Source organism: Hylobates moloch, unplaced genomic scaffold (assembly GCF_009828535.3).
Source record: "Hylobates moloch isolate HMO894 unplaced genomic scaffold, HMol_V3 SCAFFOLD_13, whole genome shotgun sequence".
Classification (NCBI taxonomy): domain Eukaryota; kingdom Metazoa; phylum Chordata; class Mammalia; order Primates; family Hylobatidae; genus Hylobates; species Hylobates moloch.
Window position 1 is genome coordinate 24,512,067 of NW_026652288.1, and position 27,782 is coordinate 24,539,848.

At 54.5% G+C, this 27,782-nt stretch overlaps 2 protein-coding genes across 10 annotated transcripts in view; one reads left to right on the forward strand and one right to left on the reverse strand.

Moving 5' to 3' along the window:
* Nucleotides 1–3,717, forward strand: part of CENPO (centromere protein O) — a 29,351-nt gene extending 25,634 nt beyond the window's left edge. For 6 of the 7 annotated variants that reach the window (XM_032172399.2, XM_058426451.1, XM_032172397.2 and 3 more), the window contains one exon: nucleotides 681–3,717. The gene's annotated coding sequence lies outside the window, so the exon portion shown is untranslated. The remainder of the gene's footprint in view (nucleotides 1–680) is intronic. The other variant, XM_058426448.1, reaches the window with a different exon arrangement.
* ADCY3 (adenylate cyclase 3) overlaps nucleotides 1,275–27,782 on the reverse strand; it is a 100,380-nt gene continuing 73,872 nt past the window's right edge. For 2 of the 3 annotated variants that reach the window (XM_058426447.1, XM_032172392.2), the window contains 19 exons: nucleotides 22,036–22,166; nucleotides 21,333–21,444; nucleotides 21,036–21,163; nucleotides 19,677–19,835; nucleotides 18,132–18,309; nucleotides 16,629–16,757; nucleotides 15,629–15,771; nucleotides 15,321–15,482; nucleotides 12,683–12,770; nucleotides 11,739–11,855; nucleotides 9,280–9,539; nucleotides 8,922–8,984; nucleotides 7,344–7,428; nucleotides 5,703–5,861; nucleotides 4,551–4,697; nucleotides 3,854–3,973; nucleotides 2,869–2,992; nucleotides 2,066–2,190; nucleotides 1,275–1,457 (listed from right to left, as the gene is read on the reverse strand). In XM_058426447.1, coding sequence (XP_058282430.1) covers nucleotides 1,275–1,457; nucleotides 2,066–2,190; nucleotides 2,869–2,992; nucleotides 3,854–3,973; nucleotides 4,551–4,697; nucleotides 5,703–5,861; nucleotides 7,344–7,428; nucleotides 8,922–8,984; nucleotides 9,280–9,539; nucleotides 11,739–11,855; nucleotides 12,683–12,770; nucleotides 15,321–15,482; nucleotides 15,629–15,771; nucleotides 16,629–16,757; nucleotides 18,132–18,309; nucleotides 19,677–19,835; nucleotides 21,036–21,163; nucleotides 21,333–21,444; nucleotides 22,036–22,166 — 2,613 coding nt within the window. The remainder of the gene's footprint in view (nucleotides 1,458–2,065; nucleotides 2,191–2,868; nucleotides 2,993–3,853; nucleotides 3,974–4,550; nucleotides 4,698–5,702; nucleotides 5,862–7,343; nucleotides 7,429–8,921; nucleotides 8,985–9,279; nucleotides 9,540–11,738; nucleotides 11,856–12,682; nucleotides 12,771–15,320; nucleotides 15,483–15,628; nucleotides 15,772–16,628; nucleotides 16,758–18,131; nucleotides 18,310–19,676; nucleotides 19,836–21,035; nucleotides 21,164–21,332; nucleotides 21,445–22,035; nucleotides 22,167–27,782) is intronic. The other variant, XM_032172393.2, reaches the window with a different exon arrangement.

The window sequence follows — 27,782 nt, forward strand, 5'->3', positions numbered from 1 at the left end:
CTTCCCTCTCCTGCAGGCTCTCCGGTTAGTGTCCTGATTTGCCGTAACCATGGGCCTCTCATCTGCTGGCACCTCTGGTTCCTTGGTGTGTGGGTCACAGATATGAAAACCTGTGTCTGGCTGACCAGGGTCTCCTGTTTCCATCCCTAGCCCTCCCTTGCCCAGGCACAGATAGATAGGAGGCAGGAGTCATGACTGGCCCAAGGCCATGTTCAGACTTAACCCTGCAATGGCCACGTCCTAGACCTCATGGTCATGAAGTAACCTCCATGTGGGAGAGCTTCGGGAACAGTGCAACTTGGGTACTCTTTCTTTAGAAGAAAGCAGTTTAAGAATCAAAGAGGGCCAGGCAGCAGGAGTTCCGGGGTACAGCGAGCTATGATGAGACCTTCAAGCTTTTGCCTTCCAGGCCTGTGGTGGGGACCAGTAGCATGAGTCAGCAAAGTACCAGCACTCCTCAAATAAGTGATATTAACAGAATTTCCACAGTCACTTTCAAGTTGAATAAAGCTTTTAATAAAACAGTCTTGTTCTTTATCAATACCTGTAAATTCTCTTTTAAAGCAGTAGCAAAGGCGACTGTAGCAAGAGCTCAAAAGGCAAGGCAATATCGGAAAGTGTATTTAACAGAAGATTAAAAATATAAATGTAGAAGATCTGTTTATATATTTTTCTTTCAGAAATAAATCTCCCCTCCCCTGCCAGGTGAAAGGAAATATTGCACTTTCTGCTCTCATGACTAAGGGGACAGGAGTTCCAGAAGAACCTTTCAAGATGATCAGGAACACCAGGACGAGGGCCGTCTCACCTCACTCGGACCACATGGAGACCTCCCCTTTAGAATGGGAGCAAAACATTTGCCAGCCACGTCCCGCCCCACCACACCCTGTCTGAAGCGGAGCTTCCCCGCCTGTGCTCCCTCCACAGTCCCGGAGAGCCCAGCGGCAAAGGCAGCTTTATCCCAGCTCTGCCACCCTCCTGCTCACAGTGGTCAGGGCCCCTCAGGGGCAAGGACGGCAGGGATTGGAACGAGGGCTCTGGAAGGACTGTTCAGCCCTATGCCTAAGACCCCTATGCTGGGGATGCTACAGGCACACATAGGAATAGCAGGGCCACCCTCAGAGCTCACACATCCACGAACAAATGAAGGCTGAGGAGATTTCTAAACCTAAAGTCCATGAGTGTGCACTTCAATCCAGGAAGGTCAGGACTGACTTCGGTTTCAGAAAATAAATTCTCCCTTCCGGTTTGGACTGTTGCAGGCTTGAGGCCATTCAGGAGTTGTCTGCCACCTGGTGGGGCAGTGTGACAGAGGGGCCATTGGGGAAGGCAGCTGGTTTATCCCGCCCCTTCAAGAAGAAGGTCAGCAGCTCCCCCTTCCCCTTCACAAAGATGGGGCCTCGCCTCACAAAGCGGAAGCCGTACTCTCGGAGGATGACTTGGGTTTCTTCTACCACCTGTAGAGGGAGGGGGAGCAAGAACGTGGCATTATAGGGGGAGCCTAGACTGAGGGCGGGTAGGGGCTTTGGGTGGTTGGAGCCGAGCACTGATCTACGGGTCCCAAGCAGTGCAGGGCCCTCCCCAAACCTCCCAGGGCCAAGCCCGCCCTTCCACCGGCAGCGAGCAGCAGGTGGAGAGCCCTGGAGTGACTGGCTGGGGGCCTCCTCTCGTCCAGAGACTTTCCTTCTAGGATGGCCATGGTCACCTGGGTGGCAGCACTGTTGCTTGGAAACTGCCACTGCCTGCTCTTCTGTCCCTTGGCCCCTTTCATGGAGCTTTTCTGCCAGACCCCACTGAGACATCACAAGGTATCAGAAGGTTCATACCCAGAGGCAGGCCATACGCATCCAGAACTTCAGCCCAGATTTTGTGGATGGGTGGAAGTGTTTCTTCCTGTGCTGAGGCTAGCTATTGCAGAGACTCCTTTCCACTCACCCCACGCCTCTGCCTGTGGACTTACTGTTCAGGGCCAGGGTGGGAGACAGGCACACGTGGGAAAGCACTGTTCCGGTTTTGTTCGCGTGCCCTGAGTCTGAGCACATGCCAGCTCTGCCGCTGGACATACCTGAATGTTGCCCATGACCCCCGTGGACTCCATCCTGCTGGCTACATTGACTGTATTGCCCCAGATGTCGTAGTGTGGTTTCCGGGCTCCAATGACCCCAGCCAGAACCCCGCCTTTGTTCATGCCTAGGATGGAGGCATAAAGTTCCTTTCAGCACAGCCACAGGCCAAACCTCGTTATAGGCCTCAGAAGCCAACCCCTCTCCAGACCTGTACCACAAAGCTCCTAATTATGTAACACATCGTTGTCCTCGTTCAACTTGGCTGTATGCTACTGGAGGGTGGAAATCACGTCTCCTGTTTATCTGTGTGCTTGGCAAGTGTCAGCCACCACCCCCCGCCCCCCATATGCAGATTTACTCGGCATGGTAGTAGCCAGCTTCTAACACACCTGGTATTCCAAGTCTCCTGGGACCTCACTCAGGAATGAGACCCCCTCAGTAGAAGTAGCAGGTGATCTTAACTCCTTTCAAAGAGCAGGCCGGTCTGGGAAGCCATGCCCTCAGCAGGCACAGTAACCCCTCTGGAAACGGATCACAAACTCACTTCTCAGCCAAGCAGGCCAGGCTTCTGTTGTAACAGCAGGCACAGTATAGCCTGACCATCACATCAGCTGGGTTTTTGGTTTAGTCATCTAGAGTCATCTGGACTAAAGGTCTTTCAGGTCCCCTTGCCCTGTGAGTGCATGAACCTTCCCACCTGAATGCCGCAGTCATCCTGAGCCTCCTATCTCCCCTGCTGGTGGGCCGGGCCCCTGTGTGGGAAGGGAGCCTGCCACAGGGCAGGCCAGCTGGGGGCACTCACCTATGCGCAGCATGAAGTTATTGAAGGACTGGTTGTTGATGTTGGTGAGCGTATCCTTCATGGCCAGCGCGAAGTCGGCCAGGTCAGCCAGGTGCTGCCAGCGCTCTCTCTCGGACTTGTCTTCCTGTGCCAGGGGACCGTGGAGAAAGTGTCAGGGGCCACTCACCGCAGCAGCCTGCTCTGCTGCCTTCCCTGGCAGTGTTCTGGGGGTGGATTCCCTACACCTAGATGTTCAAGGCCTTCCTCCCACAAAGGAGTCGCAGCCACGCCAGCTCTGACTTGCCACTGTGACAAAGTTCACGTAGCAGGTCTAGGCAAAGACTGGGCAACGGAGTAGAGGAGACGGACCCGTGAGTCTGACCATGAGGTGGGCCCCTTCACCTTGGCTGGGCCTGGTCCTTAGGTTTTGTCAAGTTGTCCTTGTTTGGATCCCTCAACTAGGTGATAAGCACTGGAGGGGGACGAACCACCTTGGACGTGTTTCTTTAACCTCATCCATATAATAGTGAGGGCCATGGGATGGTTATAGAGGTAAAGCAGGATGATGATGTTTTAAGACCAGCGCTTGGGACCAGGGCCCCTACACCTCATTCTCTCTCCTAGTAGCTGAACACAGGTCTAAATTAGCTTAACAAAAGAACAGGCTGCCGTCAGCCAGAGTTCTGAAGGCCACGCTTTAAGTTTCCCTTAACAATTGCACTCCAGTTCCTATGAAAGCACGGAGCCTTAGGGGGCCTGGCCACAGAACACAACCATCTTAGGCCTGAGCTGTGAACAGCAGGGGGTTGTGTGTCTGTTCTACTTCTCTGCTTGCTGAACTTTCTCAATAAACCCTGTTTCTTATTTGTATTTACGTGGTGCTGGTGGTGTGTGTCTGGGACCCCTTTGCACAGCAGTTCTTGTTTCCCACATGCTAGGTCTGGGCTGCCAATCTCTTGCCTGGGGGCAGAGCCTCGTCTCCTCTCTGGCTACTAGGGTTAGCTACCTTGTTGGAGCTGGCAAAGCCATTGGTGTTGACATCAGGGGTGACTCCTGAAGCCGCCATATACGTGCTGCCAATGGTTTTGATCTTGGTGATCACCCGGAACTTGGGATTGTCCAGGAGCTGAGGCCAGGATTCAGGAAAGAATTGTCAGCAGTCAAGGGAGATGAATGACCCAACCCAGTGACAGATGTACCTGTTTACAAGGACCCCACTAAACCCAAGAGACACTTTCCTATCAAAGTTGTTACTTAAGTCTACCGCTCATCTGCCACGTGATCCTGGGAGAACTTCCTAACTTTCTGGGCCTCAGTTCCCACAACCTCAACACTGACATAAAATCGCCAGTCTCCTAGGGGGGCTGCGCGCGTGCGTAAAAGCATTCTCCCTGGTATACAGGTCACCCAATCAATGCTGACCGGCTCTGAATTTGAGGAGAGGGTCCCAGGACAGAGAGGTCTCGAGATGTTGCTTGGCCAGTCCTTAGATCCCGTGACCCTGTGGGTGATTTCCCGGGCTCCCACCTCACCTCCCCTTCCCCGGCCCAGCAGTTCCAGGTGGCTGCAGAAGTCCGTGTATTGCGGAAGGGGTTTATCTGGGAAAATGGAGCCAGTTTCTCTGGCCTCTGCAGCCGATCACAGGATGTGATGTGGAATGGGCCGGCTTCATGGCTAGAGTGCAAGGTGGGATGGGCACTCACAGAGTCAAAATCCGAGATGATTTCATTGAGGAAACGCAGACACTCAATACCACCATTGTTGATGCTCTCCTCTGTGTAGAAGTCAGCAAAGTTGGGCAGGGAGGCAAACATGACCCCAATCTCATCATACGTCTGGCTATACAGCTCCTAAAAAGAGGCGTGGACAAAGTTCTTAAAGCATGTCCGACTCGCTGGATGATGTGCTGGAGAAATGCATCTATCTTCCACGCACGACATGTGCACTCAGCTTTTTGGACTCACAGATTATACCAGTTTAAAAAAAAAAGAGTCTGGGTCTTGCTATGTTTCCCAGGCTGGAGTGCAGTGGCAATAAACAAGCACGATTAGGTACAATCGAAGTACACTGCGGCCTCGAACACCAGGTATCTGGGACCGCAGGCACATGCCACCATGCCCGGCTGTAGATTATCCCAACTCTGAATAATGTAAAAATAGCTCATCGCTACTTTTTTTTTTTTTTTTTTTTTTTGAGAGACAGAGTCTTGCTGTGTCGCCCAGGCTGGAGTAGAGTGGCACAATCTCAGCTCACTGCAACCTCCACCTCCCGGGTTCAAGTGATTCTCCTGTCTCAGTTTCCCGAGTAGCTGGGACGACAGGTGTGCACCACCACGTCTAGTTAATTTTTGTATTTTTTAGTAGAGATGGGGTTTCACTATATGTTGCCCAGGCTGGTCTCAAACTCCTGACCTCAGATGATCCACCCGCCTCAGCCTCCCAAAGTGCCAGGATTACAGGCGTGAGCCACTGTGCCCGGCCGCTACTTTAAATAAATTTTAAAACAGCTTCTTCTAGTTCCTCTAACAGCCCCAGCTGTGAGGACGAGGGTACCTTAGAACTGGGAACCACTCTGGAGAAGTTCACAGGCAACAAAAAGGTGGGCTCTAGTCAAAGTCTTGTCTTGTGACACGTGGCCTCAGAGCTGTACAGCCCACATCACAATGCCTACGGCAGTGCCCTTTACAAGAGGCCAGAGAAACTCCTCTTTTGCTTATTTGTGTTTGCTGTTTAGGTTCAGCCCTACCTAGGCCCCAGTCCCCTGTCCCTGAGAAGGCCTGGGCCCAGGGGGGCTCCCTGAAAGAACAGATGGAGACAAATGGCCTCATGGTTCTGGGCTGAGGCCACACCCCTCACCTCATCTCTCTTCTTGGACCCCAGGAAATGGCGTGCCACATGCTCAGGCAACATGTTGGTGACCAAGGCCTCATTCCAGCGTCGCATCTCATAGACACGTTCCTTCTGGTCGTGGACCTCAATCTTCCACAAGAAAAGTGTCCGTGCCAGTTTTTCTACCTACAGACACAGACAAGGCAAAGCATGTGCTCTAAGCTGGCCACTGGATAGAAAGATGAGAAACAGGAACGGCCAAGCGTGGTGGTTCACGCCTGCAATCCCAGCACTGTGGGAGGCCGAGGCAGGCAGATCACCTGAGGTCAGGAGTTCGAGACTAGCCTGGCCAATATGGTGAAATGCTGTCTCTACTAGAAATACAAAAATTAGCCGGGCATGGTGGCAGGAACCTGTAACTCGGGAGGCTGAGGCAGGAGAATCACTTGAACCCAGGAGGCAGAAGTTGCAGTGAGCCAAGATCGCACCACTGCACTCCAGCCTGGGCAACAGAGTGAGACTCAGTCTCAAAAAAAGAAGAAAAACAGGAACGTGAATGGAGGAACTCCCCTTGGAAAGGCTGGAGGGAAGATGGCTAAACGGTAAGGGAAGTAAGACCCTGCAAAGATTCCCCCTCATCAAAAGGCCACCCAATAGTGCAGTGCGGTTCCCAGCCCCCGTAGTTACAGCGGAGATCCAGGAGGCCTTCCGTGTGTAGGGGACCTCTTGGGACCTAATTTCAGCTGCAGGTCTGTCTCGTGGAGGTGGCAGCAGTGGAGATCTCCCAGCTCAGGGTGGAGTCCCCCTTTCTAGCAGGCGCCATTTGGGTGTGAAGTGGCTTGGGAAGGCTGTACTTCCCTGGAAAGCCATCAGGGGGCACTTGAACTAACATTGAGCCCTAAGTACACAGGATCTTTCTCTTCCCTCTCTTCCTTCTCTTTTCCTTTTTTGTCGGGTTGAGTGCAGTCGGGGCGGGGTGGTCTCACTTTGTCACCCAGGTTGGAGTGCAGTGGTGTGATCTCAGCTCACTGCAGCCTCAACCTCCTAGATTCAAGCAATCCTCCTGCCTCAACCTCTCAAGTAGCTGGGATTACAGGTGCAGGCCACCATGCCTGGCTAATTTTTGTATTTTTTAGTAGAGACAGGGTTTCACCATGTTGCCCAGGCTGGTCTCGGACTCCTGGACTCAAGTGATCCTCCACCTTCAGCCTCCCAAAATGAGCCATTGCACTGGCCTTCTCTTTTCCTTTTAACCCAACAGAAAGTCCATCAGCTCCCCTATTCCCCTTCTCTTCTGGCTCTGTGGTCAGTTGTGTTAATGTCCCTCAGCGCCATGGGGAGTGCTGGGTCCATGAGCCCCCGGCCTAGGGGATACAGATTTGATTCAAGATGTTTGTGCCTTCGCTCCATCCCCTCCCACCTTCACTCCCATGCTTCCTTCACCATCCTGGAGGGGGTCGGATGGAAGAGGTGAGGAACTGTCTTCCTGTGTGACTGAGGAAGGAGGCTGAATACAGAGAAGGCGGTGGCCTGACCAGGCTCACGTGTGGGGCTGGGTGAAGGGAAGCCGCATTCCTTAGGAGCTTGGGCTCTTAGGTCCCGGGGCAGCTTCTCAGGAGGCCCTGGGGGCTGTGGGCACAGAGCGGGGATCGTGCAGGTGGCACTCACGTGGCGGGAGAAGTAGTAGAAGCTCAGCATCATGAGGAACACCATCACCGTCATGGAGTACTTGGAAGGCACCAGGGGCAGCCTGCTGGGCAGAGTGCATGCAACTGAAAGGGCCGTCATCTGCCTCCCAGAGGGGGCCTGATTCCCTCCAACTAGATGGTGCTGCTTCCTGCCACTCCAGCCCCAGAGCTCACCCCAGCTCCTTAGGCCCTTTCACATCAAGTCGGGCTCCCCCTGGGCAGTAAAGCTTTCTTAACTCACTGGGCTCCTCTCCAACAGCCAGGCAACCCCCGGCCCCTCCTGGCTGCACCTGGTATTCACATCAGGGCTGCTCCCCAGGTGTTTAAGAAACACTGCGTTGCCTGACTGATCACAGAGGTAGCTACAACCATGCAGGAATTTGGAGAAGCAAGAGACATCAGTGATGGGATTTCATAGCCGTGGGACTGGGGTACAATCTCACCACGGCTTTTTATGTCGTTCGTCCATATTTTTATGTGGAGCTGTGGTTAGTTTCCATTACTGTATGGTATTTCACTGCATGAACATACCAGTTATGTATCCACTTCCTGTTGATGTCATTTGGGTTGTTTTCATTTGTTTTGGGGGAGGGGGTATATCTATTACGAACAGTGCCACCTTGGACATTCTCATACATATATACTGGGACATAAGTATGTGCATGAATTTCTCTAAGATATGTATATATATACACATATACACACATCCGCGTGGGTGTGTATGTAGGAGTGGAATTGCTGGGACACAGGTTTATTTTCAACCTTACTAAATAGATCAAAATATTTTCTAACATGGTTGTACTAACTCATACTCCCACCAGGAGTGTAAGAGTTACTACTGTACTTGATATTGTCAGACTTATCTGGACCCGTACGTGTGTGATGGTATCTCATTAGGGTGTAACTGGAATTTCCTTGATTACTTGAGTGCCATTTATTAGTGGCCATTTAGAGTTCTTCTTTTGTGAAGGGCTATGCAGGTCTTACCCCTCTTCTATTAGGTCATCTTTTTATTTCTAAACTTCCTTGAAGGTCTGTTCAAGTCACGGAATCGTAAAATTTTAAAATCTTGGCACTGGCAGGAACCTTAGAGAACTTCTGGTTCAGTATCCTCCTCAAGAGATGAAATTGCAACTCATGGAAACTGACCTGCCTATGACCCACAGAGAATTACCTGCCTGTTGGCAGGCTCAGAAGCCAGGTCTAAATCCAAAGCATCTTCCTCCCTCCTCATTTTCCTGCTGCCTGTCTGTCCTGCCAGCCAGTTACATGCAGCTGCCATCCACCTGGTAGTTCCTTCCCTCCTCACTGCACTGCTGCTGCCCTCCAAGCCTCACTGGCCTTCACGCAGAGAGGCCTGGATGTCCAGGTCTATATTAGAATCATCCTGCCTCTGCTGCAGCCCTCCTGGGGGAACCCATGCCAGCTCCTCTAACCTGCATGTGTCAGGTCACGTGCCTCCCGGGAGGGTGAGATCCCGGGGCTTGGGCCTGTTATATTCCTGTCTCTAGAAGAAGGGCTGTGAGCACAGGCCAGGAGGGGAAGCCGTGGCCCTTACCTGTCAGTGCCGTTGAGCCCAGGGGTGAATCCTTGCATCTTCTCTAAGGCCACCATAGGTAAGCTGTTGGACAGATAACAGCACAGTCAGGCCCCATCTGGGAACAAGAGCCTGATGCCCAGCCAGGCACCGGGGTATCCCAAGTCCTCCACTCGGGGAGAATGGGAAGAATCTATTCTCAGGTCCTAGCCAACCAGTGATACGTCTGTGAGCAGCCAGGAACTCTGGTTCTTGAACAAGCCTTTGAGGACCCCTAGTGACAGAAAGCCACCTCAGCACAGGCCCATGAGCTTGAACTGAGGACTTTGTGGGTGGGAGGAAGGAGACAATACAGATCCCCAGTCGCGCTTCATCTTACTCATGCTCCCGAAAACGCTTGTGGTCGTATTCATCAAAGATGGGGCGCCAGGCATACAGGTTGATGGTGGCCACGGCGCCCGCGACGAGCAGCATGAGCGTGAGCTTCACCATGTGGCTGACCTGCACCAGCATGATGGTGGCGATGAGGGACAGCACGGCCACGTAGTTGTAATATTTGGGGTTCTCCAGGCAGCCGCCCTCCGTCTCCATCCATGCCGTCGCGTTGCCGGGTCCCGTGTAGTACTGGAGACAGCTGAACTGGAGGCCAGGATGGCGGGAGGGGACACATGTTCAAGAGAACAGCAGGTACTGGTCACAGAGGGCTGTGCATGGTAGTGCACACTCAGCTGCCACCTCCCACGGCTCCCCCAGAAACACCGGGAAAGATGGGGAAATTTACCAGGGACTAATCATATGAAAGTTAGTAACTGCAGCTAAGAGCCTTGTCGTTGCCTCATTTGACATTCACAAAAACTCTCTCGAGTATTTTTAGTACTGTCCCTATTGTACAGAAAACTCAGGCCAGATTTGCCCAAACACAATTAGCAAGCAGAAAAGCCAAAAGTAGGAGCCAAGCCTTTAGGCTTCAAATCCAACATGTTCTTCCCCACATCACACTGTTGCTTCAGGAGGGGCCGAGGGGCCACGGGACCGTGAGCCCCACTCACAGCCTCCCTGTGATGACAGCTAGTCTCTGCCCAAATCCTTCCATTGAGGGGACGCTCACTGCCTTCTGGAGTCTTTACTGGTTCTGCCACTGGGCAGATGCGGCCGGGAGAAAGCGCATCCAGAACCGGAATCAACCCCTCCTTTTTGTAACTTTCACCCACAGGGCAACCTTGTCTTGCTTGCGCGATTCCCAGCATGTCATTCTCGCATGAGCAGTTGTTGCACATCCCTAGCTTTTTACCCCTCCATGAGTGGCAGCATCTCCAGGTGTCCTGTACAGTGTCCAGGACCTGTGCAGTGGTGACCTCCACACCTGGGTGCCACGTTCCAGGCATGTTGTGACATGGAGGGGGCCTGGGGCTTCTCTTCCCTGGGTAGTGGGCACCAGCAACCCCTGGCCAAGGTAGGCTCTGGAGCCCCTAACTCCTCATTCCCAATGGACTTGTTTTTGTTTAGATGGAGTCTCGCTCTGTCGCCCAGGCTGGTGTGCAGTGGTGCATTCTTGGCTCACTGCAACCTCCACCTCCCAGGTTCAAGTGAGTCTCCTGCCTCAGCTGCCCAAGTAGCTGGAATTACAGGTGCGTGCCATTGCAGCTGGCTAATTTTTGTATTTTTAGTAGAGGTGGGGTTTCACCATCTTGGCCAGGCTAGTCTCGAACTCCTGACCTCAAGTGATCTGCCTGCCTCAGCCTCCCAAAGTGCTGGAATTACAAGTGTGAGCCACCGCACCCGGCCCCCCACTGGACTTCTGATTAGCTGCAGCCCTGGAGCTTTTTCATTATACCACTGCCAGAATAAGTCTCCATGCTGGTTGTATTCGTGTGCTCCAATTGTTAAAGTATAACAATAACATTATATTTGAAAAAAAGGAAGATAGTGTATATGGTACTACAACAATTAGAGGACGCCGTGACAACTGACAAGAGAACACTGATGACAGCTCCAGGCATGTAGTGCTCAATACGTGCCCAGTGGTTCTAAACCAATAGATCTGGGCTCCCAACTCCTGCCCCTTTTCCCCAAGAAAGCATTTGGCTGCCCCCTTAGGGAGGAAGAACACAGACTGGGACTTAGAACTGCCTCCATTCTGGACTCTGTCACTTCCTGGCTGTATGATCTGGAGCAAGTAAATTACTTTTTTTTTTTTTTTTTTTTTTGAGACAGAGTCTTGCTCTGTCTGTTGCCCAGGCTGGAGTGCAGCGGCTCAATCTCGGCTCACTGCAACCTCTGCCTCCTGGGTTCAAGCGATTCTCCTGCCTCACCCTCCCAAGTAGCTGGGATTACAGGTGTGCACCACCACGCCTGGCTAGTTTTTGTATTTTTAGTAGAGACGGGGTTTCACCATGTTGGCCAGGCTGGTTTCAAACTCCTGACCTCGTGATCCACCCGCCTCGGCCTCCCAAAGTGCTGGGATTGCAGGCGTGAGCCACCGCACCCAACCAATTACCCTTTTTGAGAGTTAGTTTCTCCCTATGAAACTGCAGATACTGGTACAACTGCTCAGGACTTTTTCACAGATTAAATGAATCAACATACATAAGGTACCTAGCACAGGCGTGGGCAGATGGAACTGTACTCTCGGACTCTGGGAGAGGAGCTTCAAGGAAAGAAGTCCATCCCAGAGGCTCCCTGGATGACAGAGACAAGACTCCTTCCACTAGGTAGGGATGATGTGTTTGGGAACCTAAGAGCCACTCCAAAGCTACATGACGGTGGAGGGATGGACTGAGAAACTGCTTGTGTGACCCAAACAGAAGCCCTTCTTCAACAAGGACAGCAGGAGCTCACCATGTCCACGACATTTGCCATCACCAGGATGAAGATGGCGAGCATGGCCCAGGTGTTCCTGGCCCAGCGGGTCCGGTCAATCCAAGTCGAGAAGGCCACAAGCTTCTTAGGAAAGGCCTAGAAGGAACAGAATTTCAAGGGCCAGGAGCCTTTGCCAGCCCTTTCTCCTGCAGATGTGACTGACAGCAACTCAGGCTGCTCCCGTATTCCAGTCCCAGGAGCCTCAAAAGGGGCTCTGCCTGGGAGTCGCCCGGCAGCTGACCAAGGGACAGAGCTGAGAAGAGGGCGTGGGAGTTCTGACGCTGTGTCGGACCCTCCTCGATGTGCCTGTGCAACAGCACTGCCTCCAGGTCACAGCCCTTTCCACAGCAGACATGGTGATGAGGTGAGGCCAGGGCAGGAACAGTTTTCAGGGCTGCTCGTCTCTGGCCAGCTACTCCTGCCTGTCCTGGCTCCAACTGACCTGGTGAGCCACCTGTCAGATTCATGTTCCTAAACACTGCTTTACCTTTGTCATTCTGATAAAAAAAAAAAACTCTGCTTAGTACCTCAGTGCCTTACAGGAGAAAGTTTTAATCCCTTTAGTCTGGCTTCTAAGGGCCTTCACAATCGGGGCCAACCCACCTTCCAGCCGGCCCTCCACTGCTTCTCTACCCAGGTTCCTGTTTACCCAGACTCTGCCGTACCCATGCATGCTGCAGCGCCACGGCCCAGCCATGGCCCACCACAGCCCACTATGGCCCAGCCACGGCCTGGTGGCCCAGCCAGAGGGAGTGCTCTGCTGATGGTGAATGAATGGATGGGCAAGTGCCTGGACCATCCTAACAGAGGAGTGTCTGCCTGTCAGGATTTGACAGAAAGAATAACTCCATCACCGCCCAGTTTTACAGGGAGTGCCACTCACTTCCAGAGCCTTCTGAGCTCAGTAGAAAAGTGCCTCTTACCCGGGGAAAGATGGCGGCCAGGGAGCAGATGGTCAGGATGAGGAGCAGAATCTCCCCCACCACGAAGGTCACATAGTTTGTCATTAGCCTGTGACAGAGAGACGACAATTGGGAGGGGCCAGAGGGGACAGTGAGATGGAGTGAGGGGCTAGGAGAGGAAGGGATGGGGACGGGGGGCAGGGGATGGGGGGCAGGGGACAGGGGACAGGGGCCAAGGGGCGGGGAGGCCTCTCAGCACAGCGTGAGCCTGTGCCTGTGCCTGCACAGCTCCACACGGTGCCAGGGAATTGCTGCTGCCTGCTATGCAGAACAGGACAAAGGCCCTGATGAGACGGGCCGCCGGCTGAGTGCTGGCCTGGGAGCGGGCCACTCTCCAGGTGCAGCTGCTGCCTGGGACATTTCCCAGAGAGGGAACAACTCACAGGTGGCCTGGGCACAGCCCAGGATAAACTTGGGCAGGGATCTTAGGAATGCGCCCCTGCCATGTCACTGTGCTGAAAGGACACAGCACAGAGCAGCGTCTCTCCCTCGCTGCTGGAGGCTGCTAAGAGTCCACCTGTGACAGCCGCCCCCAGCTTCACAGTGGACACAATCTTAACACATCCACCTTAACCTGACAACTCCCGGAAGCCTGTTCTCTATACCCTCTGCTCACACCCATTCCTGTTTAACCCTCCCTGGAAGATGTCCTTGCCAAGAGCCCCAGAAGCCTCCTGCTAGCTAAATCCACGTCCCATTTTCAGTCACCTCTCACCCCTCCTTGAGACACTTTTCTCGCTTGGTTTCTTGAGTCCTTTTCTGTCTCTGCATCTGGACATGCTGCCTTGAGCTCAGCAAGTCTCGTGTTGCAGCACAGCCTGCATGCTGGCAACACCAGGTGCGTGTCTCCAACCCCACCTGCCCTCCGAACTCCAGATCATGGACGCTGACCTCCTTGGCTTGTGGGCATTGCAAACTTCACGTGTCCCAAACCAAACTCTTGATCTTTGCCTCTCCACTCTCATCTTGCCACCTCGTCCCCATCTTGGTTAACGGCACCCCCGTCCTGCCGGTTGCTCAGATCAGAAGCCCAGGAGACATCCTCAACTCCACACTCACGCCCCACAACCAATCTGCCAGCAAATCCTGTCAGCTCTGTCCCCAAAATACATTCAGCATCTATCAACGGAATCCAACCACTGATCCTCCTCTATCGTCAGCCTGGCCTGGCCACCACAGTGGCTTGTCTGGGCCACTATTTGGTCTCCTCTGGTCTCACTGCTCCCGCTGTGCTAAGCGCTGTTCTCAGCAGGAGTAAGCCTCTCTGGGCATATGTCACAACAGGGGACTCCTCTGCTCCCTCGTTCTGGCGGCCTCCTATGTTAAGAGTGGAAGCTGGCACCCTGCAGTGGCGTGTAGGAGGCCCCACGTCTGCGCTGGACTCCTGCTACTCTTCCTGTGGCCCCTGTTCCCGCTGCGATGCCTCCTCACTGTGCCTCCAGGGGCCAGGCCACTCCAGCCTCAGCACCTCTATCCGAAGCAGGTGTCCCCCAGATAGGAGAAGGCTTGCCCCTCACCTGCTTCCGGGCATTACTGAATATTACCCTGCCAGCAAGTCCTGCTCTGATCATCCCACATCAAAATGCAAACAAAACAAAACAAAGCTCCCCAGCAGCATACCTACCTCCCTTCCTTGCCTTCCCTGTATCTGCAGTACTTACTCCCGCATGGATGCATATTATTTTAATTGTTTAATTGCTTTTGCCTATAGCTTCCCCTACCAGAACCCAAGTTTCACGAGAGCAGGGGTTTCTGTATGCCGCATCACTGCCATAGCCCCAGCCCTTGATCCCCACGCAGGAAGCAGACAACCAACCAATCAATACTTATGGAATGAGTGAATTTGGGCCTCACCACAGTCCTGAGTGTCAGCTAGGGCAGGGGTTGTTCTCCTCATTTCACAGATGAGGAAACCTGTGCCGGAGCCTGCAGTGGCCTGCACATGGTCACACACCCACAACCTCAGATGGTGTGACCGAGCCCAAGCCTCCTGACAAACTGTCATCCCAGCGGGGTTCCAGACCCCTCCTCTGTGACGGGGAATCCCCGATTGGCCGAGGGGAGAAAGGGAGAACAAGAGAGTGGTCGTCACCCTCAGACAGGGCTTCACCAGCTGGGGACTCCAGGAGGCCCCACCTTGCCCTGGAGGAGCTACTGCTGTGTTAGAGAGGGGGTCAGTCTGTGCCCAGAGCCTAAAATGTATCTTTACCAAGATGAGCCAAGAAAGGGGCCAGGTCAGCCTTGGTGACTGAGGCTGACGCAATGTCCCCATCTTTGTCCCCAAGAATCAGTGTGGGCCCATCCAGCCAAGGTCTCCAGCCTTCTGGAGGCCTCTGTCCCTCAGTTCTCTTGATCCTGGCCAGATCCCCATTCTGACGCTAGGATGCTCCAAAGCACGGGGCAGGGAAAAGGAAGGAAGCCCGGGGTGCCGTCTAGCACTCCTGGGGCCTGTGGGGGCCGTCCCAGTGGGGGTCAGGGAGCAGAGACTAGCTTGCTCCCCAATGTCAGGCTCCCGCTGAGACACCTGCCCCCCCCCCCCCCCCACCTGGCACCACCACAGCCGAGGAAACTTGTGGCCCTCCCCCCGCCCCTCCCTCACCAGGGGTCGATGAGAATCTCAACCAGGGCCGCGCAGAGCAGGACGACGCAGGAGCAGCTGAAGGCAGCCCCGCTCTGCTTCTCCTTCTCCACCGAGTAGCGGGTTTCCATCTCGGGGTCCATGAAGCGCATGGACAAGAGGAAGGTGTTTCTCTTCTTTACTCTGCAGTGGGAACAAGCCCCATGAATCCCAAATGCCACATCTGCCTCGGCCTAGCGGGGGGCCGTATTTGGGATGCCCAGTTTCCTGAACCCCTTGTCAGGGCCCGGGAGGAGCGGTGGGCCTGGACGCTTCCGGGTGGCGCTTACACTTGGGCAGACTCTCGCTCGAGCAGGGCCTCGTTGAGCAGCTGGTTGAGCTCATGCTCATCTTCGGAGGCGTCTACCACTCGGTCAGCCAGGTCCTGCAGGCGCAGCCTCCGGCGTGGGTTGGGGAATGAGGGGTTGTCGGCCTGTGAGCCAGGGAGGCAGCGTGAGTGGGGCAGATGGGACAGAGTGGTGGGGAGGAGCTGGGAAAGACGGAGGTGGAGGAGGAAAGGAACACAACAGGGCATACTCGGAGGACCAATCCCTCCAGCTCTAAAATCCCTTTCCGGGAAGTCTTCCCCATGCTCCCACGTGGCTCCATGTGGCCTGGGTCTACACCCAAAGCTCCAGTCCTTCCTGGCTCCCTGGGCCCCCACCAGAGCTCTGCAGGGAGGGTCCGCTAATGACAGCATTGTAGGGAGCAGCCCCTGGACCCTGAGCAGGAGACCTGTAATCAGAGACAGCTGCTGGGCTGGGGCAGTCCTGGCACTTCCTGCCGTATTGATGTGGGGGCCATATACATCGGCAGCCTGGGGGCATGAATGGCTCCCAACTCTAGGGCTTCAGGGAACTGTTAAAGGAACTCACATCTGGCTCATTTGGAAAGGAAGATCTGCTGGGGAAAGTGATGGGACACTTTCCCACCAGTGAGTCCAGGTCTGAAATCTCACTTCCAAAATGGTCTCAGATCCTATAGAATTTTCCATGGATGTCCTCACTGATCTCAAATCTACAGGATTCTGGGCCATCAGAGCTACAAAGGCCTCTGAGCTGAGCACCTCTTTTGACCTTACTCACCCCGACATGTAACTGATGAGGAGACAGTGGGGTTTTGCGGGGCTGGAGGGGTGACCTGCCCATGGTTACAGTGCTAAGCAGGGGCAGATCTTGGGTGGTGGCCAGGTCTCCCCAGCACAGGACTCCTGCTGCAGGAACGTTCTGCTTCCTGGTGCCTGCCCGCATCTGGCCCTCAGTGACCCCCTGCCCTGAGCCCTGCACATACCTGGGCATCCTGCTCCTCGGGCTTCTCTGACATGGACCCGCTGCTGTGGGCACTCCCGTTGGGCTCCTTGGTCTCAATGAGGGCAGGGGAGCTGGACTTTGAGGAAGCTGGCGCTCCATTGGGCAGGGCCTAGAGGAAAGGAGAGCTCAGCCATGATCTGGGCGTGGGATGAGAGTGGCACGGACAGGGCTGGAGGTAACAAGGGCGTGGGAGGCGGTGGGATTAGAGAGCAATCCGAGGCCCCACAGAACTTGCTTGTGGATTGCAAAGTGAGGCGTCAAGGATGACTTCAAACTTTTTGGTCTGAGTAGTTGTTAATAAAAGGATGGAACTGCCATTAACTGAGATGGGAAGACTGAGGGAGAGCAGGTTTTGGAGTGGGAAGGAGGGCAGGAGCTTTGGGCAGGTGGCATTTAAGATACCTATTATATGTACAAATGGAGACGTACAAGTGGCTGTATGTTGAGTGCAGGGAAGCCACTGGGGCTGGAGATACAAATTCGGGAGTTGTCAGAGACGGCCTTTAAAATGACACTGGATGAGACTGACATCGAGGTTAGAATCAACGGGGAGTATCAGCCTTCACTCCGGCAGCCTCACCAGAGTGGGCTTTGCTTTAGCCATAATTAGGCAAAGCCTCAGCCATGGAGCAGTCTCAAATGACACGACTTCCCTGACAGCCACCAAGCTCCTTAATTCCAAGTCTTGTTAGATGGACTCTCATAACTGGAGGAAAGGGTTTTGACATGAGAGATTACAAAAAATAAAACACCCTCCAGATTCAGCAGGGGATGGTAAAGGGATCCATTTCTGCAACAGCTGCTGGTGGTTTCTAATCAGACTGACGAGGTGTTTGGGGGTTGGTGGACAGACCTGGGGAAGCTGCTGAGTGCTTCAGGTCTGTAGATATTTGGGGGATCCCACACAAAGACCAGAGGGCAGGCCCACAGGATGCTCGATTGCAAGCTTGTTCAACCCGCAGTATTTTTTGTTTGGCCCAAGACAATTCTTCTTCTTCCAATGTGGCCCAGGGAAGCCAAAAGATTAGACATCCCTGCTCTATTACTTCTATCTCATTCCTTCCTCGTTTCCCACTCAGGAAACCTTCCTGGCCTTGGTCCTCCTCCCCTATGACCAGTCACCCCCATCCCCACGCTCCTCTCTGAGCCTCTCCCTGAGCATCCACGTCACTCCTGTGGCTTCACTCACTTCCTCCGGGTGGGAGACCCTGAGCCCCAACCCAGCTGCTCTCCTGGGCGCCACCGACACATCTCCAGTGCCCCCCTTCTGGATGTGGTCTTGGGATATGCTACAGTCACCTCCATTGCAACCTGCCATGAATTACGCCCACCATCTCCCCCAGAAACCAGCTCTCCCTTGGGAAGGGTGCCAGCCTGCCGCTCACCTCTCATAGCCAGCCACCGCTGGGTCCTGCCAACTCTTCTGCAATCTTTCCTTGATCTCCTCCTTTCCAACCCCCTAATCCGGGGGTGGGGAACTCACCGAGCCATTGAGGCCATTCTGGGTGGCTGTTTTCTTCACCTCTGGCTTGGAGGCAATGATGAGGTAGGTTTCAATACCCTTCTCTTCTAGGTAATCACAGCGGCTGCCCCCATCGCCTGGCTCCACATCAAACTCTCCTTTCAGGCAGTCCATGGTACTCTGGGAGATGTGCACGCGCCTGGATTGCAGAGAGAGAGGCCCTAAGCGTCAGCCAGAGGCGGCCCTCACACCCTTAGGGGACAGTCCACGGACCATGGCTGCACCAGCTACTGCTCGGCCCCGTGTCTCTCAGGCATGTGGGGCGGAGGCCACGTGGAAGCAGTTCTGCCACTAACTAGCTGTGTGGGCCACTGACTAGCTATGGGGGCCACTAACTAGCTGTGTGGGCCACTAACTAGCTATGTGGGCCACTAACTAGCTATGGGGGCCACTAACTAGCTGTGTGGGCCACTAACTAGCTATGGGGGCCACTAACTAGCTGTGTGGGCCACAAACTAGCTGTATGGGCTGTATGGCACTGACTCCCATCTCAGCCTCAGTGTTGGAGCTACGACACAGGAGTACAATCTTTCCTCAATCTTTGATCCACTCTAAAGCAGAGCAAATGCGATAAGGAATTTTTTTTTTTTTTTTTTTTTGAGACAGAGTCTTGCTCTGTCGCCCAGGATGGAGTGCAGTGGCGCGATCTCAGCTCACTGCAACCTCTGCCTCCCGGGTTCAAGCAATTCTCCTGCCTCAGCCTCCAGAGTACCTGGGATTACAGGTGCCCACCACCACACCCGGCTAATTCTGTATTTTTAGTAGAGATGGGGTTTCGCCATGTTGGTCAGGCTGGTCTCAAACTCTTGACCTCAGGTGATCCACCCACCTTGGCCTCCCAAAGTGGTGGGATTACAGGCATGAGCCACAAGATCCAATTATCCCCCACCTTGCACATTTCTCAGCTGCAACCCCTGCTGCCAAGGGATAATAAAACCCATTTCTGAGGAGTCACCACTGAGGGCAAGAATCCTAAATGCCACCGAAGGAAGCTCCCTGGCCCAGGTGGGGAAGGCTGGGCTGATCCTCCCTCAGCCTCGCCCTGCTAAAGGCAGGGCCTCCATTATCCTGTAAAGGAGCTCAAGTAAGACGTGTAGTCGCACTGCGACCTGCAAAACGCTGCCTCTGAGCCCGCTAGCTGATGACTGCTCATTACTCTCCCTTTGGGGAGACCTGGACTCTGGCATAAGGAGAGCTGGGGTAGCCCCCTAAGTGGGTAAAGGGGAGGCAGCCCCCTAGGTGGGTAAAGGGGACAGGAGGACAGGCTACTGCAGGGTCCAGGCAGGAGAAGCCACATCCAACATCAGGCCCAAAGAGGCTTCACCCCAAGGCAGGTCAGAACGGCCTTAGCCAGGGCCCGGGGCAGGACAGGAGGAATGCTGTTCTGGGGTGTTAGGGGGGCCTTCTCTGAGGCCCCCTGTCCCTCATCAGGATCACAGCCCTGTGGGATGGAGGGGACGGTCCCCTCCCCAGTCCTCAGACCTGCCCCCTTGGAATGGCACTCACCCAGGGATGCCGCCAGCCTCCATCTTGTTGGCTACAGTGACATCAGTCGACCACACGTCGTACTGCCAGCGCTTCTGGCCTAGGACGCCCCCCAGCACGGTGCCTGTGTGCACACCCACACGCATGTCCACCCCGGTCTTGGTCTTCTCCCGCACATACCTGCCAGGTACACACAGAAAGAAGGGTCAGGGTGTGGCCTTCACCAGACAGCCAGCTGCCCCTGCCCCTGCAGGAGAAATTCATTGTGGACCTCTTCCGCTCCACAAAAGGGGACCTGGCAAGGTCCCCACAGCTTGGTGTTGGATGGGGGTAAGGCAGGCCAGGGCCAGCCCAGAGTCAGACATCACAGGCCAGCAGGACAAGGGCACCAAGCGACTCTCCTCCCTGTCCCCACTTCCCGAGGGGCCTCAGTTTCTCTCTGCTGATTACTCTTTTATTCATTCGTGCAGTTAATGTTTCACTGAGCGTCAAGTACGTGCCAGGCACGTTCAAGGTGCTGCAGACCCAGAGATGAACAAAATAGCCGTGAACAGCCCCTTGCCTGAACGTGTCTGACAGGGCAGGGAGAGGATGTTAGAGTTCCTGGACTACCGCCCCGGAGTAAAGGCCACACTGCTTCCTTTCCAGGGCAATACTAGACGGGGTTTAAAAATGCAAAGCCGCCCCCTCGGAGAAGCGGGTAAAGAGCGGGCAACTTCCTGGACTCCATCCCATGGGGGAAGGGCCTCGGCAGGAGCTTCCCTTTCTGTGTCGGTGCCTGATGTCACCCCGGGTCCCCCAGAGGCTGGAAGTCAACCAGAGAGACGGCCCATCCGAGAGCTGCAAGCCCACTTGGAGTACAGGCAAGAGTAGGGGACAGTGAGGGCAGGAAGAGTTTGCCTCCCTCACAGCCTAGGCTGGAGCACAGAGGCCGGGGTGGGCTCCAGCCCCATCCCTGAGACCCTCTGCCAGGGGCTTATAGTCATTGCATCATGAGATGGAGAGGGCAGTGCCTTCGGGGGTCACGGTGAGAAAACACTGAGGAGAGATGGGGGGCCCCTGTGGGGGTCCCAGCAAGTGTGAGGAGGTGTGAGGAAATTCACAACTGCAACTTCCAGCAAAAAGAGAATACGTGGAAAAGTGTGCCCCACAGGCTGGGGGAGCCTCGCAGGTCTCCTGGGCTGTGAGGAAGGTAAGCCATATCCCAGCTTCTACAGCGGGGGGCCTGCGCCACCCATCAACCAGCGCTGTGTCCCAGTCTCTGCTTCCAGCAGATCCCCCACCCAGGGGCCATGGCCAGCGCGGAAGACCTGCTTCTCCCTGGGTCCAGGGCTGGGACTCTTGCTCTGGGAGCCTCCCTCCCAGAGGCATCCCACTTACGAGATGGCCTCCACCATGGCTAGCCCCATGAGGATGGAGCAGACGGCGTGGTCCTCCCGGTAGTCAGGCAAGCCGCAGATGCAGTAGTAGCAGTCACCCAGGATCTTAATCCGTAGCTGGTGGTATTTCTGAAAGGGGAGGGCCTGGCCTGTGCTCCAGCCCCTCCTCAGTGAGGGAGGAGTGGCCAAGAAAGCAGAGGAAGGACAGTGGGAGAAAATCATAGGGCCGGGGATAGGGGCCAGGCACAGGCCATGAGGGCAGGCACCACTGGAGAGCCAGGCGGGGCCAGGGACTTACAGCTGCCAGCTTGTCAAAGCGGGCAAAGAGCTCATTGAGCAGCTTCACGAGCTCCTGGGCACTGCAGGCAGAAGACAGCTGGGTAAAGCCCACGATGTCGGCAAACAGGATGCTGCACGAGGGAGGAACCGTGGGGGTGATGCTCCAGGCAGCGAGGTGTACCCGACCCCATTGCCAGCTCCCTCTCCAACCCACAGGGCAGCCAGGATCAGGGTGGGGGAAGGTCCTCCCTCACACCCCCCACCAGACAGTGAGACCCTGGCCCTTCCAGGTAAAGTCAGGGCTCTGACCTTGCACTTGTCCTAGTGGACTTCCCCCTGCAGGCCTCCCTCCCTGTGGTGCCTGGGGACCACCCCACACTGCCCACTCCTGCCTGGGCTGAACTCATCCTTCTTCCTAGAATCACAGGTCAGGGTTCTAGCCCCAGTGCTGGCCCTGAACAGCTGGGTGACCTCACAGGAGTCCCTTCCCCGCTCTGGGTGATATCTGTTCTATGACAGGGGTGGACCAAGCAGCCTAGAGCACACTGTAGCTTAAACACCTGCCGGCAGCTTCTCCCGCCAGGCTCATGAATGCTGTGGGGAGCCTTGCTTCTAGTCCCTGGGAAAACCTCTCGAAGCCCACAGTGCCTAGTGGGTCCCAGAAAGATGCAGCCCTCCACGGCCTGCTCTGCCATCAGAGCCCGCGCCCTGGGCCGGCGTACCTGACATTCTCGTGGCGGTACATGTACATGGTGTTGAACTGCTGCTGGTCCTTCTGGCTCTCATCTTTCTTCATGTCTTTCAGCATCTCGTCAGCCACGTGCTTGGGCAGGATGGAAAGCATAAGGTTCTCCTGTGAGGGGCAGCAGAGGGTCAGAGGCAAAGGTAGGGCCTGCTTGGGGCAAGTTCAGATACTTCTGGGAAGAAACACCCGATCCTGGCAAGAAACGTGAGCCAGGAACCATGCTGCCCTCCAGAGAGACCTCACAGACCTACCTCGGGAGCAGGCAGGGCTCTGGGACAGGCAGCTTCTGGCCCTGACAAGGCTGAGGGTGGCGATGGCCCCTTCAGAGCAACTGAGGGGAGCCAGAAATGCAGTGAAGCATCCCAAACGTGGCTCTGTGCTCAGCATCCTCGTGCCACAAGAAGTGCAACAGTCCTGCGTGGGCTGCTGCACCGTGAGCCCTCCCGGCAGGAGCCCTGCGGGGTCACCTCAGCCACCCGCCACGGCTGCACAGGGCCATCACTCACGAAATTCTGCTTTGACCCAATCAAAGACTGACGGCAGCCCAGGCACCACACAAGGCGCCAGCGACACAAAACCAGCAAGAACGTCCACCTCAGAGAGCGGAGGGTCTCAAGGGGACACAGGTAAGCATGCCCAGCGCAGCACAGCAAGTTCTGTGCCCAGAAAGGAGAGAGCAGAGGACCGCGCAAGACAGAAGCAGGGGCTGAGGTCGGCCAGGGAGGAGGCATCAAGGAGGCCTTCCTGAAAGAGCCTTGGCTGAGCCCAAGACGCGATGCTGAGGGCGCTCCTATTGGAGGCAGCCATGTACACAAAGGCACAGACACGCAAAGCGCACCAGGGTCCTTCAGGGATTTCTGTGGAGGTAAAAACAGAAACATGGCTTGAGAGCTGGGCATGGTTTACATCAGGGCCAGCAAACCGTGGCCTGTGGGGCCCAATCTGCTGCTGTCTTTCTTTTTGTACAGGGTCTTGCTCTGTTGCCCAGGCTGGAGTGCAGTGGTGCAAACATGGCTCACGGTAGCCTCAACGTCCTGGGCTCAAGTAATCCTCCCACCTCAACCTCCGGAGTAGCTGGGAGTACAGGCATGCATCACCACACCCAGCTAATTTTTACATTTTTTGTAGAGACAGGGTCTTGCCATGTTGCCCAAGCCGGTCTTGGACTCCTGCGCTCAAGCCACCCTCTCTGTTTTCATAAAGTTTTCCTGGCACCCAGCCATGCTCATTTGTTGATATATTGTCTCTGATATATGGTCTCTAACACTCCAATGGCAGAGGGGGGTAGATGCAACAGAGACTGTATGGCCCACAGAGCCAAAAATATTTACTATGTGGCTCTCGTCAGAAGAGGTCTGTGGCTTGGGTGGTGCCGGTCTCTGGAACAGGGAACAGAGGAGGAGCGGTAGATGTGAGGGCAAAGACAGGGTTTGGTTCTGAGGCGCTGTGGGGCCTCTGTGCGGGCACCTGCAGGCAGCGCTCAGGTGAGGCAGTGGGCTGAACCATCCGCCTGGAAACCATGGGTTGGATAAGCAGTAGGGAGAGAGAAAACCAAGGACAGAATGTGGTGCTGCGGAGGCGAAGCCAGGGGCCAGAGGCCCAGCAGGGAGCTGATCAAGAGGGGAGCACTGCCCCTGTCTCTGAGGGGAGGAGGGTGATGATGGCATCTGGTGAAGGACAGTGGGGGGTACTTGGGGGAGAATCCCAAGTTGAGGTTTTGCAGGATGGAAACTGTAAAAGGCCAAGGGGCATAAGAACTGGCTCATGGCAGGGATGCAACTAAAGTGTGTCCAGTGAAGGGCCAAGATACAAATGAAACTGCAGCAAGCACAGGGGGAGACCAGGAAACCGGCAAGCAGAGATGTGGCTGAAGGACAGATGGCCGCTGACCCTCAGGGTGGAGTGCTTCGGGTGGCCAGGCCCGTGTTGCCATGGGGTCGGCTGCTGAAAGGTGAGGAGTGAATGGGCGGGAACTCAGGACCCCCAGGAGCTCTGTGCCTAGAGTGCAGGTCCCAGGCATTACCACCCTGGGCCAGAAAACCAAGAACTAGTGGCTTGGTCCTCAGCATCTAGGGCCTGGCTGGATGGCTGTGGGTCCCAGGCCACAGGAGCAGGAGCCAGGGACCTCGCCTCCTGACAAGGCCTGGGCAGGGGAGCACCATGGAAGTGCTCCGGCTCTGCTGAGTTCAGGAGTCCCTGAGGCCCGAGAGAGGCCAGCTCATCCTGCATGTCAGGTGCACCTGCTTTGGGGCAGGAGGAGGTGAAGGCTCAACTCCACTCCTCTGGGCAGAGCTGCCAAGAGGTCCCCAGAGTCTGCTGTTGTACTTGGGCCCTCAGCACCCAGTAAACCAGTGGCCTCCCTTGTGAGAATCAGCTCTGCTGCAGGTCCCCGTCGTCTGCACTCTGTGGCTTCATGGGGAGAATTTATCACCTTTCTTGCAGGGAATCACACCATTAGGACAAGGTGAGCATGCCTGGCACTGGCCCCTGCCTGAAGCAGTTAGAGTGGTTTTGCTCTTTGATATGGTTTGGCTGTGTCCCCACCCAAATCTCACTTGAATTGTATCTCCCAAGAATTCCCACATGTTGTGGGAGGGACCCAGAGGGAGGTAATCGAATCACGGTGGCCCATCTTTCCCGTGCTATTCTCGTGATAGTAAGTCTCATGAGATCTGATGGGTTTATCAGGAGTTTCCACTTTTGCTTTTTGCTCATTTTCTCTTGCTGCCACTATGTAAGAAGTGCCTTTCACATCCTGCCATGATTCTGAGGCCTCCTCAGCCATGTGGAACTCTAAGTCCAATTAAACCTCTTTTTCTTCCCAGTCTCGGGTATGTCTTTTATCAGCAGCATGAATACGGACTAATACAGTAAATTGGTACCAGTAGAGTGGCATATTGCTGAAAAGATACCCAAAAATGTGGAAGTGACTTTGGAATTGGGTAAAAGGCAGAGGTCGGAACAGTTTGGAGGGCTCAGAAGAAGACAGGAAACTGTGGGAAAGTCAGGAACCTCCCAGAGACTTGTTGAATGGCTTTGACAAAAATGCTGATAGCGATATGAACAATAAGGTCCAGGCTGAGGTGGTCTCAGATGGAGATGAGGAACTTGTTGGGAACTGGAGAAAAGGTGACTGTTATGTTTTAGCAAAGAGATTGGTGGCATTTTGCCCCTGCCCTAGAGATTTGTGGAACTTTGAACTTGAGAGATGATTCAGGGCATCTGGTGGAAGAAATTTCTAAGCAGCAAAGCATTCAAGACATGACTTGGGTGCTGTTAATGGCAATCAGTTTTAAAAGGGAAACAGCATAAAAATTTGGAAAGTTTGCAGCCTGACTATGCCATAGAAAAGGAAATCCCATTTTCTGAGAATTCAAGCTGGCTGCAGAAATTTGCGTAAGTAATGAAGAGCTGAAAGTTAATCACCAAGACAATGGGGAAAGTGTCTCCAGGACATGTCAGAGACCTTTGCGGCAGCCCCTCCCATCACAGGCCCTGAGGTTTAAGAGGAAAAAGTAGTTTCGCGGGCCAGGCCCAGGGTGCCTGTGCTGTGTGCAGCATAGGGACTTGGTGCCCTGTGTCCCAGCCGCTCCAGCCGTGGCTGACAGGGGCCAATGCAGAGCTCGGGCTGTGGCTTCAGAGGGTGCGATCCCCAAGCCTGGGCAGCTTCCACGTGGTGTTGAGCCTGTGAGCACACAGAAGTCAAGAACTGAAGTTTGGGGAACCTCTGCCTAGATTTCAGAAGATGTATGGTAATGCCTGGATGTCCAAGGAAAAGTGTGCTGCAAGGGCGGGGCCCTCATGGAGAACCCCTGCTAGGGCAGTGTGGAAGGGAAATGTGGGGCCGGAGCAACCACACAGAGTCCCTACTGGGCACTGCCTAGTGGAGCTGTGAGAAGAGGGCCACTGTTCTCCAGATCCCAGAATGGTAGATCCACCGAGAGCTTGCACCATGCACCTGGAAAAGCTGCAGACACTCAGTGCTAGCCTGTGAAAGCAGCTGTGAGGGAGGCTGTACCCTGCAAAGCCCCAGAGGCAGAGCTGCCCGAGACCACGGGAACCCGCCTCTTACATCAGCATGACCTGGATGTGAGTGAGACCTGGAGATCATCTTGGAGCTTTAAAATTTGAGCTCCACCAGGCGCGGTGGCTCACGCTTGTAATCCCAGCACTTTGGGAGGCCGAGGCGGGCGGATCATGAGGTCAGGAGATTGGGACCATGGTGAAACCCCGTCTCTACTAAAAATACAAAAAAATTAGCCGGGCGTGGTGGCGGGCGCCTGTAGTCCCAGCTACTCGGAGAGGCTGAGGCAGGAGAATGGCGTGAACCCAGGAGGCGGAGCTTGCAGTGAGCCGAGATCGTGCCACTGCACTCCAGCCTGGGCAACAGAGCAAGACTCCATCTCAAAAAAAAAAAAAAAAAAAAAAAAAATTTGAGCTCCAAAGAAGCCCTGCTGGATTTCAGACTTGCATGGGGCCTGTAACCCCTTTGTTCTGGCCAATTTCTCCCATTTGGAATGGCTGTATTTACCCAATGCCTATACTCCCATTGTATCTAGAAGTAACTAGCTTGCTTTTTTTTTTTTTTTTGAGACGAAGTCTCGCTCTTGTCCCCCATGCTGGAATGCCATGGTGCGATCTCAGCTCACTGCAACCTCTGCCTCCCCGGTTCAGGCAATTCTCCTGCCTCAGCCTCCTGAGTAGCTGGGATTACAGGTGCCTGCCACCACACCTGGCTAATTTTTAGTAGAGACAGGGTTTCACCATGTTGGCCAGGCTGGTCTTGATCTCCTGACCTCAGGTGATCCACCTGCCCCGGCCTCCCTAAGTGCTGGCATTACAGGCATGAGGCATCATGTCTGACCGCTTGCTTTGGATTTTACAGGCTCATAGGCAGAAGGGACTTGCTTTGTCTCAGATGAGACTTTGGACTATGGATTTTTGGGTTAATGCTGAAATGAGTTGAGACTTTGGGGGACTATTGGGAAGGTATGGTTGGTTTTGAAATGTGAGGACATGAGATTTGGAGGGGTCAGGGGTGGAATGATATGGTTTGGCTGTGTCCCCACCCAAATCTCAACTTGAATTCTATCTCCCAGAATTCTCACATGTTGTGGGAGGGACCCAGAGGGAGGTCACTGAATCATGAGGGCCAATCTTTCATGTGCTATTCTCTTGATAGCAAATAAGTGTCACAAGATCTGATGGGTTTATTAGGAGTTTCCGCTTTTGCTTCTCATTTCCTCTTGCTGCTGCCATGTAAGAAGTACCTTTTACCTCCCGCCATGATTCCAAGGCCTCCCCAGCCATGTGGAACTGTAAGTCCAATTAAACCTCTTTTTCTTCCCAGTCTTGGGTATGTCTTTATCAGCAGCATGAATGTGGACTAAGACGCTCTTATTCTTCCATTTCCACAGCAATATCTCTTCACTGTTAACCTCAAGTGTGGCACTACAGCTCAGGAATGAGAAGGCAAAGTAACCCCAGTGCACCCTGCCCTGGCTCCACCTAAGCCCAGGAAGTAGCATCTGGTTCTCCCAGGGCCCTGAAGCCCAGGAAAAGCAACTTAGGCAGCCTTGGTGCTTGGCAACTTCCCTCTGCCAGTCAAGTGTGGCAAGAGGATGCCCAATGCAAAGAAATGGGTAGAGGAGTGCCGGGTGGGACAGGACCCATCTCGGAACCTAACTAACCAGACATTGTGGAAAAAGCTCTGGGCTTGCAGAA